This window comes from Phalangium opilio, unplaced genomic scaffold (assembly GCF_054372755.1).
Source record: "Phalangium opilio isolate 3A_F unplaced genomic scaffold, DU_Popi_V2 ptg000017l_1, whole genome shotgun sequence".
In the NCBI taxonomy this organism is placed as follows: domain Eukaryota; kingdom Metazoa; phylum Arthropoda; class Arachnida; order Opiliones; family Phalangiidae; genus Phalangium; species Phalangium opilio.
The window spans coordinates 6,967,113-6,986,260 of record NW_028324151.1 but is presented as its reverse complement, the minus strand read 5'-3'; the positions used below and the strand labels follow the sequence as shown (position 1 = coordinate 6,986,260).

At 35.9% G+C, this 19,148-nt stretch overlaps 3 protein-coding genes across 3 annotated transcripts; all 3 read left to right on the top strand.

The window, feature by feature from the left end:
* Window positions 1–2,534: 2,534 nt before the first annotated feature.
* LOC149702830 (uncharacterized) lies at window positions 2,535–3,285 on the top strand. The gene is made up of 2 exons (XM_089867155.1): window positions 2,535–2,543; window positions 2,614–3,285. The coding sequence occupies exons 1-2, from the start codon at window positions 2,535–2,537 to the stop codon at window positions 3,283–3,285; spliced, it is 681 nt and encodes a 226-aa protein (XP_089723281.1).
* A 2,834-nt stretch (window positions 3,286–6,119) lies between these two features.
* On the top strand, window positions 6,120–10,871 carry LOC149702829 (uncharacterized). The gene is made up of 4 exons (XM_089867154.1): window positions 6,120–6,128; window positions 9,785–10,112; window positions 10,206–10,337; window positions 10,684–10,871. Coding segments are annotated over exons 1-4 (471 nt in total). The 3' UTR covers window positions 10,686–10,871.
* Window positions 10,872–14,626: 3,755 nt separating this feature from the next.
* Window positions 14,627–16,578, top strand: LOC149702828 (uncharacterized). Its single transcript, XM_089865800.1, has 4 exons — window positions 14,627–15,057; window positions 15,132–15,424; window positions 15,487–15,775; window positions 16,017–16,578. Exons 1-4 carry the CDS (start codon window positions 15,046–15,048, stop codon window positions 16,551–16,553), a joined length of 1,131 nt encoding a protein of 376 aa, XP_089721926.1. The 5' UTR covers window positions 14,627–15,045; the 3' UTR covers window positions 16,554–16,578.
* The last annotated feature ends 2,570 nt before the right edge of the window (window positions 16,579–19,148 follow it).

Sequence of the window (19,148 nt, the reverse complement as noted above, 5' to 3'; positions counted from 1 at the left end):
TATTTATATTCGCTAGTTAATTATTTCCCTATTCAGAATTAGAGCCCTTCCATAGCGGAAATGTGGTATAAATTCACACAAGTACAAAAGAAGATTAGAAACTGTACTGAACTGTTTTATTTAAAATCAAATAGTATTGGTTTTGACTTGTTGTATGGACAGTAGACATTTAAACTATTTTAAAAAGGAAAGAAAAACCACAATAACAACATTTGAATTTAAATACCAAGAAAGGTTTATTCCAAAAACATAATCAGTCAACAAAATATCACATTAAGGCTTATTTCCCGTAAACGGCGTATGGTGAGGAAGCCAAAACTGGGGCAGCTGCACCATAGGCGTATGGAGACGCGTAGTAAGGAAGAGGTGCGGCATTACTGATCACCAATGGTCCTGATGCGGTCCTCAAAAGAGTGGGAGCCAAAACCTTTAATGTTAAACCACACATTTAATCAAAGATACTTTCTACAACTGCGGGGCTCATCCACACTCACCCCAGCTGCGGGTACTGGCGCTGGAATAGCTGGTACTGGAGGTTGGTACAAGTAACCAGCGTGCGCCAAAGACACCAGGCAGACCAAAGCGCCGAAGATGATGATCTACAAGTATTCCATAAGGTTTTTAAGTCATGGTTTCAAGGCATATTACAAGGCACTAGGGTTACCCAGTACAATACACGTATCTCTTCCTCAAATACCTTGTTCATTTTGATGTTTGTATTGATTTGATGGTTTAATTCCTTGGAAAGATGTGTTTGAAGTGATGATGTTTATCACGTTTACTTTCGCTTATATAGGAAACTAATTCGGAAATTGGGGTTACAATGTTTCGAAAGATTCATCCATCTCTTGTGCGAGTTCGTGAAAAATTATTAGCGCAGCGTATTTGGTTGACATCATAAAAAGACATGTCGATAAATTATTTCTCTTTTCCGATTTTAACGTTAAAGAGACCCCCTAGTACGACGCTGCGGAAAGAGTGAATTAATTAAATTTCGGCGGAAAAGGCAAGGATGAGCCTAGTTTCCACTTTTTTCTGATGAAACGGATAGCAAGCTGTTTCATCCATTCTTCATTAGGGTTAGAAAAGCACTCATTATCGAAACGTAAGCAGATGTGAATCGCTTGTAAAATACCGATTTTCAACATAACATGACATCATTGCACATGGAAATTTTAGAGATTGTGCACTCAGAGTGTACCATGAATGTACACTCAGCAAAACGTATATAGACAAACAGTAATCTGTGTATACCCAAAATTTAAATCAGTAATTAACTACTCTTCAATGTGGTTTACTACACTAATCTTTCGTCTGGTTTGTAAGCAACTGTTTTCTAATTTTCAAAGGTATTATAGATAGATTTTGAAAATCGTCTGTTGCGGAAGCATACGGCTGTAGGGTTGTAGATAACCAGTGAGGACTTAAGCTCACGTTATTGGTGGCACTTATGGGTCATGCAACCAGAAATTGGTTGGTTTTGTCTTTTTTGCTGCCTCTGAGCCATGCTTATAAACGACAGATTATAATTCATATCAGATTTCTTTGGCAATTGATGTAATTCAGATTCAAGTTTTAAATTAGATTTAACTATTAAATAAATAGATCTGAGATTCAAAAGGAAAGTTAATAATAATACATAGAATGTCGCATTCGTAACGTTGATGCGTCAAATCCAAACATTTATATTTTCATCAAAAATTATCTAAACCTAGTTTAACCCAAATTTAAGGATAATTCCACTAGATACTTTGACAACTATTTTGGGCGTTACGGGGTTTTCTTAACTGTAAATACAATAACAGTTACTGGGTGTGAAATTTATTCCATAATCCTTTAATAAGCCGATTAACTTAATATATAATTCTTATTTATATTTTTAAATGTCAGAGAAAGTGACTGTAACTTCGAAATGAAAACCAAACTGAGCACCTTGTCATAAAACGAACTTCAAAATATCTTGACCCGAAAATTTGATACAAACTTTCGATTTCTTGTCCTAGAATACCGCAACACACTTAAAGTGAAATTTACAATTCAGATGCCAAATGGTTTCATCTTCAATAAGAACCCCACAGCGCGTAGTTCTAGGTATAATGAAATATTACGAACATAATTAAAACGCAGAAAAAAAACCTTCGCCCGAATTTCATATAGAAACTCTCATTAATACATTACAAATCACCGTGTTCTATAAAAAATGTATTACATGACCAAGTTTATATATTAACTCAAAGAAATACCGCTGTATCCACGGTATAATACTTAACAGAATATGCTAAAGCCATCCTAAATTCGTGATCTTTATGTTAGAACGGATATGTAAACACTAGGTCAAAATGCAAATGGCGGCACCAAATATTCAAGATGGCCGAGACAGTTGCTTAATCAGTGAATACATTTCATAAGTAAAAGCCTATATACATAGTTATGGTTTCATTTGAGTATATAAGCAAGGGACTGTCTCCACAATTCATTACAACTACTATTCCAATCTTTAAGTGAACAAGCAAAGATCTTCTCTAAGCTTCAAAATGATGAAAGTAAGATTGGTTATCGATACCTTCTCAATTCATTGAAACTTAATGTATTTTTTCTTTTATTTGCACATAGTTTGTGAGCATTTTCCTGGTAGCTTTGGCTGTTTGCAAAGTTCAAGGGACAAACCACAAGTCCAGATCCGAGGATCAAAGCGCTCAAGGCACAACCGTTATTCACTCCGTCCGTCCTTACATCGTCAGTCCAACTGAACAAGTACAATATGTCTACACCGCCCCTGATGGAACCCAAACCGTCGTCTCATCGGCCGCCGCCCCTGCTGCCACAGTAATTAAGGCCCCATTTTACGCCGCACCAACTGTCGTTAAGCAATTTGCTGCAGCACCCACTATTGTCAAGCAATTTGCCACAGCCCCAACTTTTGTCAAGCAATTCGCCACCGCACCAACTTTAGTCAAACAGTTCGCCACCGCACCAACTTTAGTCAAACAGTTCGCCACTTCCCCCACCTTGGTCAAGACTTTCTCAACCGATCCAGTTGTATACCAAGTTGATGGCAGCCCATCTGTAGTCAAAACCTTCGCCGCTGCACCATCTTTCGTTAACAGTCCTGTTTACTCAACAGCTCCGGTTTTCGCTGCCGCCGCACCAGCACCAACTATCTACAAGTACTCGGCTAGTATTCCCGCACCAGTAGTCAAGTTTGCCTCAACCTATCCAGCTCAAACTGTAGTCAAAGCACCCTTGTCTGTCGCGTCCAGTTACCAGTATTTCCAATCTTTGTAGAACAAAGTAAGAGCACTCATTTGAATATCCAGCTAAGTGTTTTGAGGTGAAGTACATGCGAACAACGATATAACCAATGATAGTTATAAAATTACCTAATTGTAATTGATTGAATTGTTGTTGTTTATCTTATCAAAGGATTGATGGTATATATCATTTTGTAATTGGTTAAATAGTGCTAAAGTTATTGTTATGATCCATTATCCTATCACGTGGTCGTTGTTAAGACACATTTCTATGCCATTTTTAATTAACAAACTTTTATATCTTTACAGACGCCAGTGTCTCCAGAACTACTTCAAAAAAACAACTTTCCTTTTTGTCTAAAACCATTTATGTAATTTATGAATAGAATTAATAAATTCCACTAGCATTTTCAAAAAAAAAATTATTTAATTCATATTTTTACTTATAATCACTAATCTAAAGAAATTAACCCCTTAATTAAGGGTCTCCAACTGATACGCAATCTCTCCTAGACTTCCTAATTTCTCCTAACGGTAAAAATCCGGTTTAAACCGCATTTAAAATGGTATCTTAATGAAAAAACGGTGAAGGAAAGAACGTTTTTTTTCACAAGGTTGGCATAACAGACTCCACCTTTACACGGTTATTAAAAAGTCGGTGTTTTATTTTTTTATTATTATTTTAAACTGGTTCCCCTAATATTATCTATTGTATCAAGATAAGAAGTCGTCATAGTCTGAGTTTTTAAAATATATCGGCGATGTGATGATATTAAACACGATTATAGATAAGTATAATGATGGGAAATAAAGTTTCTACTAAATTATTTCTTTCATGAAACATTACGAGTGTATAAAAACGCAACGCGTATCCCAAGGGGTATTAGATTCACAGATAGAGAATATTAATTTTAAGAAACAGCGTCAAATTTCAAACACCTGGATTGTGTTAATAGAATATGAATTGGATATTAATGTGTTCTGTAGGAAAATTGTCTATCTACAGCTGTACCTTATAGGTAACAAACGATTTGAAGTGTTAAAATAAAACAGATAACATTAAATGACAAGCCAAGCTCTGATGCTTCGCGACTGACAGTTGTACAGAAATTAAATATAAAAATTTAAATATGAAATAATGAAAGCTTTTACCAAAAATTTAAAGCTATTTGACTAAGTATACACAATTATCAGTTATGTTTTGCAGCATATGGTACAAAGCAAACTGCAATGTACTCATGTAATCGTAATTAAATGATAAAATTTCAAATATATTTAAAAAGATAGACGATAACTAAAAGTACCTATAATGAGATATTTAAAGGGATACACCGGGTTAGAATTTCTTTCTTTTTTAATCGAAAGAGTGTATAAAATAATGAATATATCAATTAAAACAATGTTTCTATCTACAATATTGAAGAAAATACGAGCAATTAAGTTTCCATAATGGACACTAAACGTTAGGCTTCCCCGCGAAGCACTGTTGAGTACCTCTATTGGACGAATCCGTCAGGTGGTACTAAGCGTCCAATAAGGGTACTTCGCAGTGCTTCACTGGAAAGTTTAACGCGTACAAAATACAAACATCACAAACCCGTAGCATCCGAATTTATAAAACACATTCTCACCCACGATCACGAAAAAGCACTTAAAATTCTTTATAATCTAAAAGGCGTTGAAACAAAATCCTTAGGGGTGTCTCGACCTTTAAAATTATAATTACAAGGATAATTCTTAAAAGAAAGGGAAAAAACTATATATCCATTCACTCTGACAAGGATAAACATATACCTAAATTGCCTAAAAAATATTAACATGTAACTATTAAAAAATACACGGTGTTTCTGGTAAGTCTGCCATAAATTAAAAGGTGCGTTCTAAGTGTCAAACTGAGGTGAAAGTGGCAGGGATAGATTTAATTTTAGAAGTAGGAATGGAGAACAGAGTAATCTGGGCGCGAGTCAAAGCCCCGGACCCCCTTCCACGGGACGAAGGGGGGGGGGTATGAAAGAAGAGGCGGGTCATAGCGACAGAGGTAAAAAGGAATTACGTATTTTTTGCCCTTCCAGTCAGTAGCGTCATCAAAGCGTAGTTTAAGTGTACCAATAAAATAATTTAAACTTTTCGTTACGTGTTGGAGAGAGGGACTCTATACTGGGCTTATTATAAGTCGGACTGAAGTTAATTCTAACCGTTCTCCATTCCTTCTTTTAAAATTAAACCCACTTTCGACTCAGTTTGACCCTAAACAAACACACCCAGTAATTTCTGGCAGACTTATCAGAAACAACCAGTATATTCATACCATTCTTAAATATTACCATTAAAAAGCTCTTGTGATATTTTAATTAGAGTATAATAATTAAATTCATAATTTTCTCGCACACGTTATGATTGGTTAAGATCACACCATCATGATCTGCATATCAAAACAGTTAAGGTTTAGGGTGGGTAAGTCAAGACAAGGTTGGCTATTAAAGATAGTGCAAGAAAAAACTGATTTAATTCGAGGGACTGAAGTTTTTCAAACCCCCTAAGAAGGTCATTTTAAAATCCGTTCTGTACTTAATTCGTTTATTGGAGAAAAAAAATTGATTTTTTTTTACTCTTTTCTTTTTCTTTCGACTTGTACATGAAGGGAATAATATTATTGGTTATAATTTGTTCCATCTTGGTATATCAGATGGCTTAGGACTCGGTTCTCAACGTTTTTTTAAGGAGGTCTAAATATTCTCAAGGACTTTTGGGGTGGGGTCCATGGATTGACTATAAAAAGAAGGGGCATCGCGTTGAATCGTCAGAAACAGTTTTACACACAATTATTACTTTCTTTCGTAGTAATCTTCTAGGAGACCTCAGGAAAAAATGGCAAAGGTAAATTATTTTAAATTCAAGTACTTTCTTCGTGTTCAAGAGAAACTTGCAACTAGGGCGAGGCGATACGTTTAAGTCATTCATGTCAGGAATTGGGAGTGGTGGAATAACTAAGATGTATATACTTGTCTATTTTCATTCTTAATACTAAGAGGATTGTAAACACCAATGAATTCACATAGTCTAGGTTTTTGATAGGGGCTAGAGGTGATAGTTGGCAACATAGCCCTTGATTAGTAATTGTCCTAGTGAGTTCTGAATGAAGTACTTGTAGTGGTACTTTAGGTAATACAGGATAGCCCTTCATTACTAATGTTCCTCGTGAGTTCTGAATGAAGTACTTGGAAAAATGGCTAGAGAGATACTGCTTGGAACCAGTGTTAAAAATTTAAATATTCCACGGAGAATGAGTAAAGGAAGAGAGTAAATGAAATTAGAGACCCATCTAGAGAGGGGGCCAAGCTCTAAGTATACTAGCAATTGAAATTCCAGAGTTACTTTCAATAAGAAGTATCATACCCTTTTAAATTGTTCCGACTACAGGGATTTCCAAACAGTATATTGTCAAGTATACCTTTTGTGCTTAAGTGTTTCTATTAAATAGATGATACAATAAGCGAATGTTGACGAATAACACTATATTATATCTGCTAATTATTTTACCATTCATATTTAATTAATTTATTCAGATTTATATAAAAATGATACTTGCTATCCAGGTTAACCAATTAGAAAATTAGTTATCACAACCATTGATCAATTTACCAAAATATTTTAGAGAAACGAAACAAAAATGCTAATTAAGTCAACAGGAATTTTAAACAAATTCTTGACTTAATTAACAAATTTTGTTGTTGTTGCTAAAAGAAATTAAAAAAATGCGAGAGTGCAAAACAAAAATATTCTAAAATATACAAACTAAAATAAATAATATAGTCCATAATAAGTAATAACTTAAAATTCATAGCTATAAATTTAGAAACAGCACCATCCGTAAACATAAATACCTTAGAAAATTAAATATTCATAATCATTCCTTTCCCCAACAAAAACAAAAATTGAGAAATACCTTATTGCATGCTTCTACTCAATTTGCATTGACTAATAAATAAAATTAAGTCAAATAAGGGAGGGGGCAGGTAATTAAGCAGATAAAAAATGGTGAAATCTATATCTATATAAATCAAAGTCCTGACTGACTGACTGACTGACTGACTGACAGACTGACAGATAATCAACGCCCAGCCCAAACCGCTTGCCCTAGAAGGCTGAAAATTTGCAGGAACGTTACTCATAAGTAGTAGGCGCGTACTAAGAAAGATTTTTCCAATCCGCCGCCATCTTAAAAAATGGCGCCCAGAAATGTAAAAAATCTTCTCTATGCAATTAAGTACGCGCGTTTCAACCGATTTCACAAATATTTAGTACACTGGTTTGCTTTAACCTTAAGACGGGGTGAATGGTCTTTCGGGTTCGATTTTTCGCCATCTTTTAAAATGGCGCCCAGAAATGTAAAAAATATTCTCTATGCAATAAAGTCCGCGCGTTCCAACCGATTTCACAAATATTTAGTACAATGGTTTCCTTTAACCTATAGACGGGCTGGATGGTATTTTGGGTTCGATTTGTTGCCATCTTTTTAAATGGCGGCCAAAAACTTAAAAACCCTTAATGTCCGCCTGAAAAGTAATAAAAAATATCCCGACGGGCTGACGGACTGTGCCGAGTGCCTTCGCTTCTAGGGTGCCACAAAAATATTAGTCATCAGTAAAATCTACACATTCTTTATATCATTTTAGATGGAAGTTCTTATTACACGCGAGCGACGCCGCGGGTAACGGCTAGTAGGGCATAAGAATCGATTGCCTCGCTCGCGCCACGTGAACTGACCCTCCCTGTTAAATACAAGTATGAAATTTCTAACTTCCTCTCAGACTGTAAATGACACCCAACTAGTTTTTACGGTACTTCGTATCCCCGTTTTAAGATTTTAATACGGTTTAATATCCTCTCTCTCTCTCAATGCTGCTGGTACATGTATACGCATCATTTCCGAAGTTACGAGGCCCGGCTCTATAACCCAAATTCAAGCCCCCGAAATTATAAGTAGATCAACGCGAAGGTATCAATGAAAATCCTCCTCAGTCATTCTTTGTTCAAGAATTCCTTCGGGTAGCGTTGATAAAGAACAATTAGACGCGTATTTTAAGGATCCCATTTTGGAATAGAGTTAGTGTTCCAACATAAATACATAGATTTCTTCTACTTGTAATGTTGAACTTGTAAATTTTTGGGCCTTTCTCCTTGAATTAATCTTCACACCTGACGTCATTCATAGGTAATACAGGAAAGCCCATGATTAGTATTGGTCCTTGAACTTAGAAGTCACATGACAAGGTAGCGAGTGACCTTAACGTGCCGAACGTGAACGTAAATAACCTCTCTCTGCATGTTTTGAACGTGTAGACCTGGGGTCAAGGGTTGTACTAGATATGTGAATAACCAATGAAACACGAGGGAGAAGGAGCTGATGGTTTAACAGTTCTAACTTCTTCAATCAGATGGAGTTTATTTCCGCTTAGTGATTCCAAGTAGAAGAAATCCATTCCAATTAGAAAGTGGTTAAAATTTTAATAACAGATTTAGAAATTTAAACGCAGAGTAAAGTTTTTAGAAGGGTTTTACTTAAAATCTTCAAATAAGTCCGAGTTATGGGAGCTGAAACTAAAAGTTGGTATAACTTTGGGTTTATATACTACAGATAATAGACACTTTCTATCAACTCTAGAGCTTTTCTTACACGCTTGTTAGTGTTTCCCGTAAGGGGTAGAAAACAATGTAGGGTAAAAACAGGGCCAAAGTGGGGACGGCTCAAACAAATGATTTTCTGGAGTGAAATATTTTATACGTGGAAGTTTAGCGGTTACTTCATTTCAATAAACAAACCGAAAGTGAAAACAAGCCTGGTACTTTCTTACGAAGACAGGAAAACTATAAAAATAAATCTTAAAAAAATTTGAAATTCAAAGTTGTCACCGGAAGTTTGTTGATTAGCTTAGAAAAAAAACTAATTAATTATATGATGAAGAGGAAATTATTAAAGATCACTAAATGATTAACAACTTTGCGTGCCAATTATGATACTTCGATAAATATTTCGAATTTTTTTGTGGAAAACATTTCACTTTCTCTAAACGGAAATGTACCCCTTGGATTCACTCGAGTAGGTTTTCCATATTTTTGTAAAAGATTTTCCTTTAAAAACTAATTTATGTTGTTTTATATCAAAATAAAAAAATGAAATTACAGTTATTAGAAAGAAATTAAATTAACTATAGCGGTAGATGTAATTACCTTTGGTTATGAAGAATGAAAGTATATTTCAGAAGTAAGATAATTTTACCAAAATCTATAAGAACATGGTTTAAAAGTCTGGGATATTTGGTATAATCAATCTCAGTTGTAACATGCACTTAAGGCAAAGCTAGCGCGGAGGTATATGACCAATGTTATCGGATTAGTAGCCTAAAGTTAATGTCCTTTGACCATTCTTTTCCTCCATTTAACTTTTTCAAGGGCAAATTACGCGGTTACTGAAGAACCTATTTAGTGACCCCAATTTAATCACACGTATGTTTCTTTTTTTCCCCAAACAGCTCGCTTGCGTTACCGCCTTGGTTCTTTTGGGCGTTGCTCATGGGGGTGTTATTACTTCATATGGTCTCCCAATCGGCTCCCCTATTATTGGCGGTCCCACACTTTTGAGCGCTGGTCATCTCGGTTTATATGGCGCCCCAATCTTGGCTACCGGAGTCGTTGGACCATCCGGTGACTCTGTCATCTCTAACCCAGCCCACATCAAGGCCGCCGCTGCCCCAGGCATCGATACCGGAATTGACAGCGTTGGACCCCAAGATGGTGCCATAGTCAACGGAGGAGTCACCATTATCCGTGGACCATCCGCCACCCTCATCGCCTCTCCAGGTAATTACTCGCTTCATTTCGATAATCTTCTTGAACATTACAATTGATGTTTATAGTAAGATGAAATTACAATTATAAATTTTGCCATTCCAGGAGCTATCCAATCCGGATCCAGCACCGGAGCTAACCTCAACTCCATTGGAGGACAAGTTGCTCCAGCTTCCGGAGCCGTTATCGTTCCAGCTTCCGCTACCGCTATTATTCCCAACGGTCCTATTATTGCCTGTAAGTTCATCTAGAAATGATCTGAATTGAACCAACTTCAGAGGTTTGACGTGGGACTGCACCAGGAACCCATATTAGTTCTGAGAATGTTCCCATGAACTCGTAATTTTAGCACTGGGTCGTTATAATCCTGACAATATGCATAGCTGTAATGTGACGAAACTTAAAAAACCTGAGATCAAATGCAGCACACAGCCCAATTCCATCTTTTTACATTCTCAGTTCCTAAATGGGTTCTTGACTCAATCTCGAGTACCACTTCAACCTCCTGAATGCTGATTTCACGACTCTGGCTTAACTTGTGGCAGCAACGTAGAAAATTAACTCTTATTTTTTCTATTTACAGAAACATGTATCTTAATAGATTCTACTTCTTCCGTTCTTCCTTCTCTACAAACTCTTTGTAAAAATCGTTTCTCCTGCCTATCCTGATGTGGATACCATTGGGTCAAGCCAAACATCCCATCGAGCAGCTATTTCCTTTTTTCTTTGTATAGTTTTTATTTTTACAATCAATAAAAAATTTACACTGAATTAACCGTTTCTAATATTTTTCTAGTCGATAAATAACTTAGGCCCAGAGCTAGTTAAAACTAATCTGGTTGATCACAAGAAAAAATAACATTTATAAACATTAATATCTACGTGTGTGAGGCTCATAATTTACAATAAAATAACCACTTCATGATGCCATAACGTTTTAAACGATTTAAATGAAATTTCAAACTAAGTATGGGTAGAAAATCGTCACTGATCCTGCACTTAAAGAAGTATTTCGTCTATATTCTACGAAATCGATAGCTTTTATAGACAACACTTTGTACTGTCATCTATAATGGATGTAACGTTTTTCATATTGTGTTTACACCTTTGAAAAAAAAATTGAAGCTAAATTCCGAACCCATAATGTGCGGTTAAAATTGTTAAAATTTCAAAGAGATTCTTACGATAGTTTAATATTTTTTTAATAAAGTTACTAAGTTAATGGTTTTAATTTCCATAAAATTAATCAGTCATTTTGGCAAAAACAGTAAATTTTCCACTTAGAAATAACATGAGAAAGATTTTTACAATCGTATAGCAACTCTCTCAATTACAATGCTAGCTCAGATCTCATACATTATCATCACATTTTAAATAGTTCCTACACCTAATTTGTTTTCCGTGCATCTTATCTCCACAAACACACAGACACACTAACCCTGGGCCACACAAAACTCCGTTCTTATAAGCTACGTGGTGTTTTTATACCCACACAGGCAACTAAAAAAACAAAAATGGCCAAATATTGCCACGTTTTACTGGAATATGAAAACGATACAGGTAACCCCACCCATAGAAAATATCAACAAGATCTCTTATGCAAATTATAGCACAATGAAACTTTAGAACTGGTTTGATGTTCATTATATAATATTTAAATGAACCTTAATTTGTCCGGATGAAAAAACAGGTATTTGGTTTTCAGTTTTTGCAGACCCGCCACTATTTTAAAATATTATTTTAAATATATCTTTGAATCTACTTTTTTTTTGCGGCAAATCCTTAACGTTTCATCCGAGCAGACAATAAAGAAGTCTGGCGCCTTTTTAATTTAAAAAGTAACGGGAAAATTGTTTTTGTTCAAAAAAAAAGATGGGCGTCATTAAAGGAATAGACAAGCCTACTTTTTTTTTCTCCTTGATATATTTATAAGTAGCGTAAGTGCAAAGATCCGGGTTTTATTTTTTAATTACGATTCCAGCTTTTCAATTAAATACCATTAATTAACTTATATGGGCGCCGCCATTGACCCCTGTAATGAAGCTTCTCTGTATGTTGTGTGACGTGTTAGTCCAAACGATGATTGGCTCATACACTCCGCCAGTAGGATAGCTCGTTTACACGTAGTCTGCTGCTAGAAACGTTCGTTTTCTGGATCGTCTCACTCTTTTTTAAAGTTATATTATTGGACAACAGAGGGTGAGCAAGAGCCAATAAGATTTTAGACTAGGAAATTGGCGAAATTTTTGAAAATACAGAAAGGCACCTCACAGTATGGCCTAACGCGAAGGGGCCAGTGTATTACGTTACATGCTCATATCTTCCTTAATATTGTGGATAAATACATGGTTCCAACTATAAATATCCATATTTTTATATGATCTTTCCAATAAAAAATAAAAAATTCTAGAGTGAACCATTCCTTTAAGAAAAATGGTTCTTAGATGTTATTTGAGCAATTATAAAGGAAACCATTAAGCCCAATTTTTAATCCAATCCGTAACGAAACATTGCAATTAAAACATTCCAACGTAGACAGAAAAGAAAAGGAGTTATAATTATTTAAACACTGAAATATGGATAGCCTTGATACACATATTTTCTATCATATATTTTAAGATTCAAAATTTAAAATTGAAGAGAAGTTGTAATTAACATGCAGTTGATAAAATAGAGAAAGCTTAAATTTATAAATACGTTAGGTCAAAGGTCAAAATAGCAGTTATTTTAAAGTGACCAAGACTCAATTTGATTGTAATCGCAATACGCTGATGGAAGAAAACTGTATACAGGGTGTTTTTGAAAGGTCTGTCAGAAATTAAGGGGGATGTTCTTTGGGCGATTTTGAGTCGAAAATGTAACTTCTATGACATTTTGCCGCTAGGGCCACTGTTTTCAAGTTAAGATTGGTCAAAGTATTTTACGGATGGCCCCTTAAATTTAATTAAGAAACTGATTGAGACAATGATTTCTAATTTATTTAAGGGGTCATCCCTAAAACATTCGAATCTTAACTCCAAAATAGTGGCCCGGACGGAAAAATGGAGATTGAAGTTAAATTTTCGATTCAAAATCGCCCAAAGAACACCTCTCCTTAATTTTTGCATGCCAGACTTATCATAAACACTCTGTATAATCTCTCCCACGATATAGAACGGAAACTGGAAAAATATTAATGTTGAAAGTTAAGTATAAATTTCTTGTTTCGTAATCCAGTTTATATTCCTGAAATCTTGTTAATTTATCAATAAAGTCTTTTCAAACTAAATACACTTTTGAAAATTTTTATACGTAATTATTGAAGTTCTCTGACGTTCCGAAAGATGGAGACAACTACCATTTCTTAAAATAATGCTACAAAACTTGAAAAAAAAATTCTTGTTTACCTTCCAGGCATTTATTTGGAACAACTTTCCCTTAACTGTCTCGCACGTTCAGCGCAGCTAAACTTTATTCCTGTTAACAAAAACGGATTTGTTAACTATATAGGCCTAGATATTACATTTTCCGTTCTCTTGAATCATAAACCTTGGAAAAGCAAAATAATTTAAGGTGGATCTTAAATGTAGAAGTCCAACGCCCGTTATTTATGAAGAAGGTTCATATTTTTTAAGTTAACAAGAAGATTCAACAATTATCCTAGCTCAATTAATAATAAAAATTAGTATTGTTTGCTAAACCGAAAATGAGTTCAAGTACTCACGCACCACAGTATTTGAGAAAACAAAAATATTTAAAGGCGAAGTCTCATAAAATTACATTTTATTTTTGGGATTGGCAATTTCGAATAACAAGTAATAAATAACCCAATCAATTTTGGAAAATAAATTGTTGAACTAAATTTTACCTAGATCCATCAATTTCAACAAAGTCATACATCCTTCCCATTCGAGGGGCTAATCACTCTCAGAATACCTACTATACATTAATTAGGGCATATTAGTTATGGTTTTAGCTTTGTCAAGGTAAGAGCCATAAAGATTACGAGTGATCTCTTCGGTGTAGTCAAAAGTACAATGAGTGCCTGACTCGTCACTCTGTTACAAGTGTTAGAAATGAGAGGTAGCCAAGCTTCATATATGTTTAGACATTTAAAGGTAAAATTAACCATCTAAAGATTTTTCGTATTTCCTTCTGATGTCAAGTGCTTGGGCTTATCCAGATATATGCTAAATATGTAATTTTGTTTTTATGTATATTATGATGTTATTGGTACCATTCTGAACGATAAGACTTGTTCTTTAATTAAAACCACGTTTTAATTCATTTAGGTGGTGTTGAAACATTAATAAAAACAAAGCTAAGCCTAACATAAACTTTCAACGTTATGAATCACAACCCACACATACGCTACATGGGAAAAAGCCTTACGTAAATCTAGTAAAATCTTACAGTGTAACCACAATATCATATGTTCCTCGAAAGGTATCGCGTTACATTTCGTTACTCATAATCGGGAGCCCTTGAGACAGTATACAACTCTATCCGTTTGGAAAACTCGCGAGAAAGCCCAATGATTTGGCACATTGGGTGAAGGTTTTTCTCACACCGTTGTTTAAAGCTTTGCCAAAGTTTAAGTCATCGATAGTTGGCGAGCCACCGCCATACGGATTAACTGGGGTGAAAGTGAAATATCGGATTAGTCTCTGGTCTAGCGATTCCGTAAAAGGGCTGTTAGGAAAAGAAACCTTGTCCAAGAGATTAGGTCACCTCTCTTTCGACTCTTTTCTCTTTCTCTGGAAGCCAGCTCTTGTCTCTGGTAGAAACGCAGTTGACCGGGCTTCCTCTTCGTTGGATAAAAAGGTCAATTTTCTATCCACCGAGACTCCTCTGGTAAGAAAGCGAGGATCAAGTGTTCGGTTGAAAGTGAGAGGACTTTTTAGTATAAAAGGAGATCTAAGTTTCTGGAAAAGTCACATTCACCAGCTCCTTCTCAGCAGTGAACATGTTTTCTCTGGTAAGACAGCTTGGATACTTGAAAACCCAATCTTTTAGGTTTATAACGGTTCTAACAATCGGGCTCTCTTAAAGGTAATCATCGCTAGTTTGACCGTTTTGGCTGCGGCCCAAACCGAGTTCCCCATCACTAGTCCAACTACCGCCACTTCATCTTCGACAACCGGAGTAATCCCAGCCGTTAACCAAGAAAGTGTACGTGGACCCGGTCTCTCCTACTCCGGCAGCGAATCCGTCCTACCAGCTAGTTCCTCGGGCCATAGGTCAACCACCGGTCAAGACGAGTTCGGCGGCCATTCGCTTCAACATGCTTCTCACTCTGCTTACGCTGACCCTAACACAGGGGAGACTGATGTCAAGCAGTCGAGGTTAGTGCGAGCTCTAATGACTCCCGCATTCGGTCTTGGTACAAGAGTTTCTTCCGTGTCAGATATTACTTTCACATCAACCCTTACGTTGGACAAGCCTCAGTCTACACCGACAACGCCGTCGGCGCTATCAACCCAGATCAGCAAGCCGCCAACTTTTTCCACCGCAAGCACAATGTACGAGTAACCCCAGGACACGGATCTTACGTCAACGCCGCTGACTCCGCCGCCGTTACCCCACAAGGAAATTTGGCCTATCAACTCTTCAAGGCTAGCACCGGAGATTTCTTGCCAACCGGTTACTTCCAAAACCGTCGTGTTGCCCAACTTTACCACGCCAACCATCCATTGGTAAGATAATTGACCAGAAAGTGTTAAACAGGAATGTTTAAATGAGTTTGTGTTTACACGATTTTATCTGGGTGAGTGACCACAAGGGGTTAGAGCGTTATATAAACTTCTAACACCTCATTTGATATTTTCGTAAGAAACGTGCCACGGTTGAATAAGTTAACACTAATAATTTGAGATCTATAACTGACAGCTAACCATTGTCCATAATACGATTGTTCTGGTTTTCTTTTCGTAATAGACCGGAGGTTTCACTTCTGCCGGAGTTCTCAACAGGAATGTGTACTACGGACCCCGTTACAATGGCCTTAATGTACCAGTCGTCTTCCCCGTTCACCCAGGTCATCCAGGTCAACCAGCCATCCACGAAACCGTTCAGTCCGCCCAAATCAACCAAGACCAGTTCCACCAATCCCTCCAAGGAGACATCGCCCATGGATACGGTAGTGAGGGACAAGTCTACCCACAAGAGCAATACGAACAAGGACAACCCGGACCTAACTACGAAAATGGACCACAATCTGCCTACCAACAACAAGGACAAGGACCAGCCAGCTTCGACAACCAACAATCCAACTTCGACAACTTGCAAAACAACTACGACAACCAGAACCAGAACCAAAACTTCCCCGGACAGTACGAGGACCCCAGTGGAAGGTCTTCCAGCTTCAACTTGAACTACCGTTACAGCAGCCCTAGCGGAGCTACCGAGTCTCCAATTCAACAACAGACCCAAAGTTACACCAACAGCCAAGGGTTCCAAGGCAAGAAGAAGTAAACGGTTAATATAATACCAACCATAACGGACATTAATATACACAACAATGCTTCTAAGTAGATTTAGTTCTTAAATATTTTTATATATTATATATCAATCAATTTAAACAAATAATATTTTTTTAATATTAAATGGGTAACTTAGCCAACACTTTTGAGACAAGTTTTAAAGGGCTCATATGTATGAAAGCTTGCTTTTGAAATAAATTTTTTTTAGTAATTGAAATTACTGCAATTAATCTTGATAAACTCACCTCAATCATCATTTAAAATATTCTTTCAGCTCTTTACATGGTCTTCGAGCTATAAGCAGCCTTCCCATACCAAAAAAAACAAAGCTTTTTCAATTGTAGCTTTGGTTATTTACAACCATCTTAAACATCTCAATTAACTCCCATAACCAGTTAGCTTATAATTATCATTTCGAAAGCGGTACTACAATTATTACGCTAGTATTACTTTTACTTAGCTATGGTGTAACTATTGCCTACAGCATAGTTTACACTCTCATCTTCAAACACATGAAGATTGTATTCAATAATCCGCTTCTATTCCAAGATGAACGGCTTAAACAATAAAATAGCTTGTAAACAACTCTTCCAATTCTAATATGGTATGAAAAACATCGCTCTATTTGAAAACTAATACATTAAAAGGGTATAAGTCTCTAAACAGCGTCATGCTGACGAAAAATATAACACTTACTATAAAAAGAAACAATAAAGTTTTCTTTACAAAATGAAGAAACCTCACTTTCGCTTCGCATAATTGCTTCCCACGCACAAAAAACGTTACTAGAAATAGATTTGACTATAACATTTGAGCGGCTGGAAGCCACCGAAAAACTTAATGATAACCGGTTTTCAAAGTGAATTTTAAACGCTTCAAGTGTCTCAAAGAGAATAGCTATTTTCATTTAGTGTGAAAAAAGGATTTGAAACGCATTTAACGTCAAAACACTTTGTAAATTTTGAGGTAGAGTATCTGGTAAAAATTTTAAAATTGATATTCTTTTAAAATATCAATATTCCTTTAATTACGGGTTATGATTGGCACGCCTAATTAGTTAATTGAATTTATCACGCATAGTGTAACCGTATAGCACTTACAGGGAAGTGATTTTGTGAATACGCAAAGCGCAGAATGGTAATCGTTGGGGTATTATGTTTTAGGAAGTAAAACCCATTGATAAAAACGATAGCTTCCTGAATCCAGTCTAGAGTGCTTTGACCCAATCAATGATTTTTTTCTCCAATTTTCGTGATATTATAGTTATTTTAGAATGAAAATAAATAATTTTTGTATGGCCTGATATTAATATAACAATACTTTTGTGGTAAACTACTTTGCAACGTGCACTTTTACTTTGTCGTTTTTCAGAATATGTCTAAGCTTGAAACTATTCTTCTATTCTCAAATAAATAAAATACGATGAGATTAGTTAATGCGAATTAAAGTAGACTCTAATTAAAGAATTTATTATCAAACCGAGGGACGCTAGGTATAGGTCTTTGTAGGTTTACTAGTTAATTACTAGTACAGATGAAACTCCATTTTAGCTAAGGTACCAGGAACGTTTTCACTAGATACATTTGTATAGGCCCAAATAAAACCAACAGAGATGACACTAGGCGATGGATTCTGTTGAAATATGTGAAATACATAGCCACTACATATCCATTTACCCTTGTATGAAGAAACCATGCACATTTGGAAAGACATGTACAACCAAGATAATGGTAGTGCACTTGTTAAGTGACCTTACTGACATAGACTAACTACTCTTAATGAGAATGCAAGTATGTGATGTTTAATAATATAAGCCTGTATATTAATTTAGTTAGAATAAATTTATATAAAGTTCGAGACCACATCACAAATTCAAACATTCCTATAAACTAAACTAAACCCGTTTTGAAACCCATATCCATTACATTTAACCCTACCATAAAAGTCAAACGCTAATCAAAATTTATCAATACATTTGACATTCCAATCTAAATAGCCAAGATAAAAATTTCACCGATTGAAATTAATATTTCGTAACCTTTAACAATAAAGCACGCGCAACGTAACCTTCTAAAGAATGTAGATCATACAAGTTTCAAAGACAAAGAAAAGTCTTAGTAAAAACCGGATTGAATTTATATCTACCTTTGTATTACATTAAAACAATGCTCTCATTAAAAATATTGACAATTAACAGCATCAGCATCCGTTATTGCCGCGCCATTCAAAAGTAACACTGTACAAAATATCATAAGGTGTGTTTCATAAGTATGACACTTTTATTCTTCGTTATGCTAGAGACTTAAAGCTCGAGCTAGTTCGAAAACGATAGGCGAGAATTGGCTACACTCGGTTTTGCAGTCCATCTCCCTATTTAGTCTGTACTAAGCCTTTGACAGCGCCTCACCAGGCGTCGCTTTACCTCTAATCTATGTCCTACGTTACCTCATGACAAGCTCTCAGAGACCAGTGAAAAACTTATGGAACATATCTCATGAACTTATGATAGCATCTAAAAACGACTTCAACGCAGCCTTCGGGGTCACGTTTAACCCTAAAATCTAATCCAGCATACAACCCTTTTATA

Bases quoted from the DNA above. Each gene is read 5' to 3' on its own strand.
- LOC149702828 (XM_089865800.1), top strand. The intron at 15,425-15,486 runs GTTAGTGCGAGC...CTTCCGTGTCAG, and splicing joins ACTGATGTCAAGCAGTCGAG to ATATTACTTTCACATCAACC. The intron at 15,776-16,016 runs GTAAGATAATTG...TTTTCGTAATAG, and splicing joins ACCACGCCAACCATCCATTG to ACCGGAGGTTTCACTTCTGC.
- LOC149702829 (XM_089867154.1), top strand. The intron at 10,113-10,205 runs GTAATTACTCGC...TTGCCATTCCAG, and splicing joins CACCCTCATCGCCTCTCCAG to GAGCTATCCAATCCGGATCC.